Source organism: Crocuta crocuta, unplaced genomic scaffold (genome assembly GCF_008692635.1).
Source record: "Crocuta crocuta isolate KB4526 unplaced genomic scaffold, BGI_CrCroc_1.0 scaffold334, whole genome shotgun sequence".
Taxonomy (NCBI): Eukaryota; Metazoa; Chordata; class Mammalia; order Carnivora; family Hyaenidae; genus Crocuta; species Crocuta crocuta.
Window position 1 is genome coordinate 5,373,069 of NW_027533260.1, and position 1,276 is coordinate 5,374,344.

General features: G+C 64.1%; 1 protein-coding gene across 1 annotated transcript in view; it reads right to left on the reverse strand.

Moving 5' to 3' along the window:
* Positions 1-362: 362 nt before the first annotated feature.
* Positions 363-1,276, reverse strand: part of CLPTM1 (CLPTM1 regulator of GABA type A receptor forward trafficking) — a 22,818-nt gene continuing 21,904 nt past the window's right edge. The window contains exons 13-14 of the mRNA XM_077747215.1: positions 742-909; positions 363-499 (exon numbers count right to left, since the gene is read on the reverse strand). Of these exons, the coding sequence (XP_077603341.1) occupies positions 363-499; positions 742-909 (305 nt within the window). The remainder of the gene's footprint in view (positions 500-741; positions 910-1,276) is intronic.

Genomic DNA, 1,276 nt, shown 5'->3' on the forward strand with positions numbered 1-1,276 from the left:
GCAGTGCTGCGGGTCTGGGGCGTCTGAGGGGAGGAGGAGCCCACCGCCCACGTGTGTCCGAGACCTGGACCCCTGCCTGGCTCCGCCGGAAGGGAGGAGGCCCCGGGCCTCCTCTCCCAGTGTGGATGCGGCCACCCCCCAAACCTGGAAATTTGGGGTCCCAACGCTTCGGAGCGCAGGGACATCCCATACTATAGAGTCTGATCGACAGATCGACAGTCCCAGCCCAGGCGATTGGGAAGACGTCTTGGCTGGGTCCCCTCGGCACAGGTCACATCAATAGCTACGGAGCACTACAGCCAGGCACACCACCTGAGTAAGGATTCCGCCCCACCCCCCTGCCACAGCCCTGGCAGGGGAGCTCACAGGCACAGGGGTGCGGGGGACTGCTGAGTGAGAAGGCCTGGCAGGCAGCCTGAGGCCGGGAGGCCATCAGGGGGCACAGCAAACAGCTTCCCCCCTGTGAAGTGGGGAGTCACAGAAACCCCTTGCAGGGCTGCTGGGAGGGGGAGAAGGGGGAGAGAGGGCCTGGCCACGGGGCTCACTGTCTCCACTTTACTATGCTCTGCGCTCCGCAGGTCTCCCTGGCGCCCTGGCGGGGCTGGCCTCCGAGATGGCAGAGGAAGGCAGGCACGAGGGGGGATGGCTGAGTTTAAGTTAAACACCCATATGAATTTATTAAATCCAGACTGTGTTAAAGGGCGGCGGTCTGGGAGGANGCGCATGCGCGCTGGGCCTCACCGTCCCGCAGGCAGCCGATCCGATACATGACCGGCATCTTGATGACAAAGGCAAACAGGTCGTCAATGAAGGTGTTGAGGGCCTTGTAGGTGAGCATGCGCCAGGGCAGGTGGGCCACGGACTTGAGTTTGTAGTTGATGAAGAGCTGGGGCGTCATGGTGATGAAGCCTGTGGTGACGGGGAAACAGACGCCCGTGAGCAGACCACGGGGCGTCCTGACCCCCGACCTCTCGGGCCGTATTTCCGGTCTCGCCCTCCGCACTCCACTCCTGCCACCTCGCCTCACCACCTCCGCGCCCAGGCATGTCTCCCCACCACGCCCTCACCCCACCACGCCCTCACCCCGCCCCGGGCGGCTTGCGGGCATTGGTTTACCCATCATCCTGAGAGGTCCCCCCAAACCCCTTTACTTCAGCCCCTCTGCAGCACCTGCCTGGGCAGGCAGCTCACCCCTCGACTTGTTTACTCTGAGGGGGCCCCTGGGGACAAGGACATACTGGAAGATCCCCCCGTGGCCTCTGGGAAGTCCTCGCTG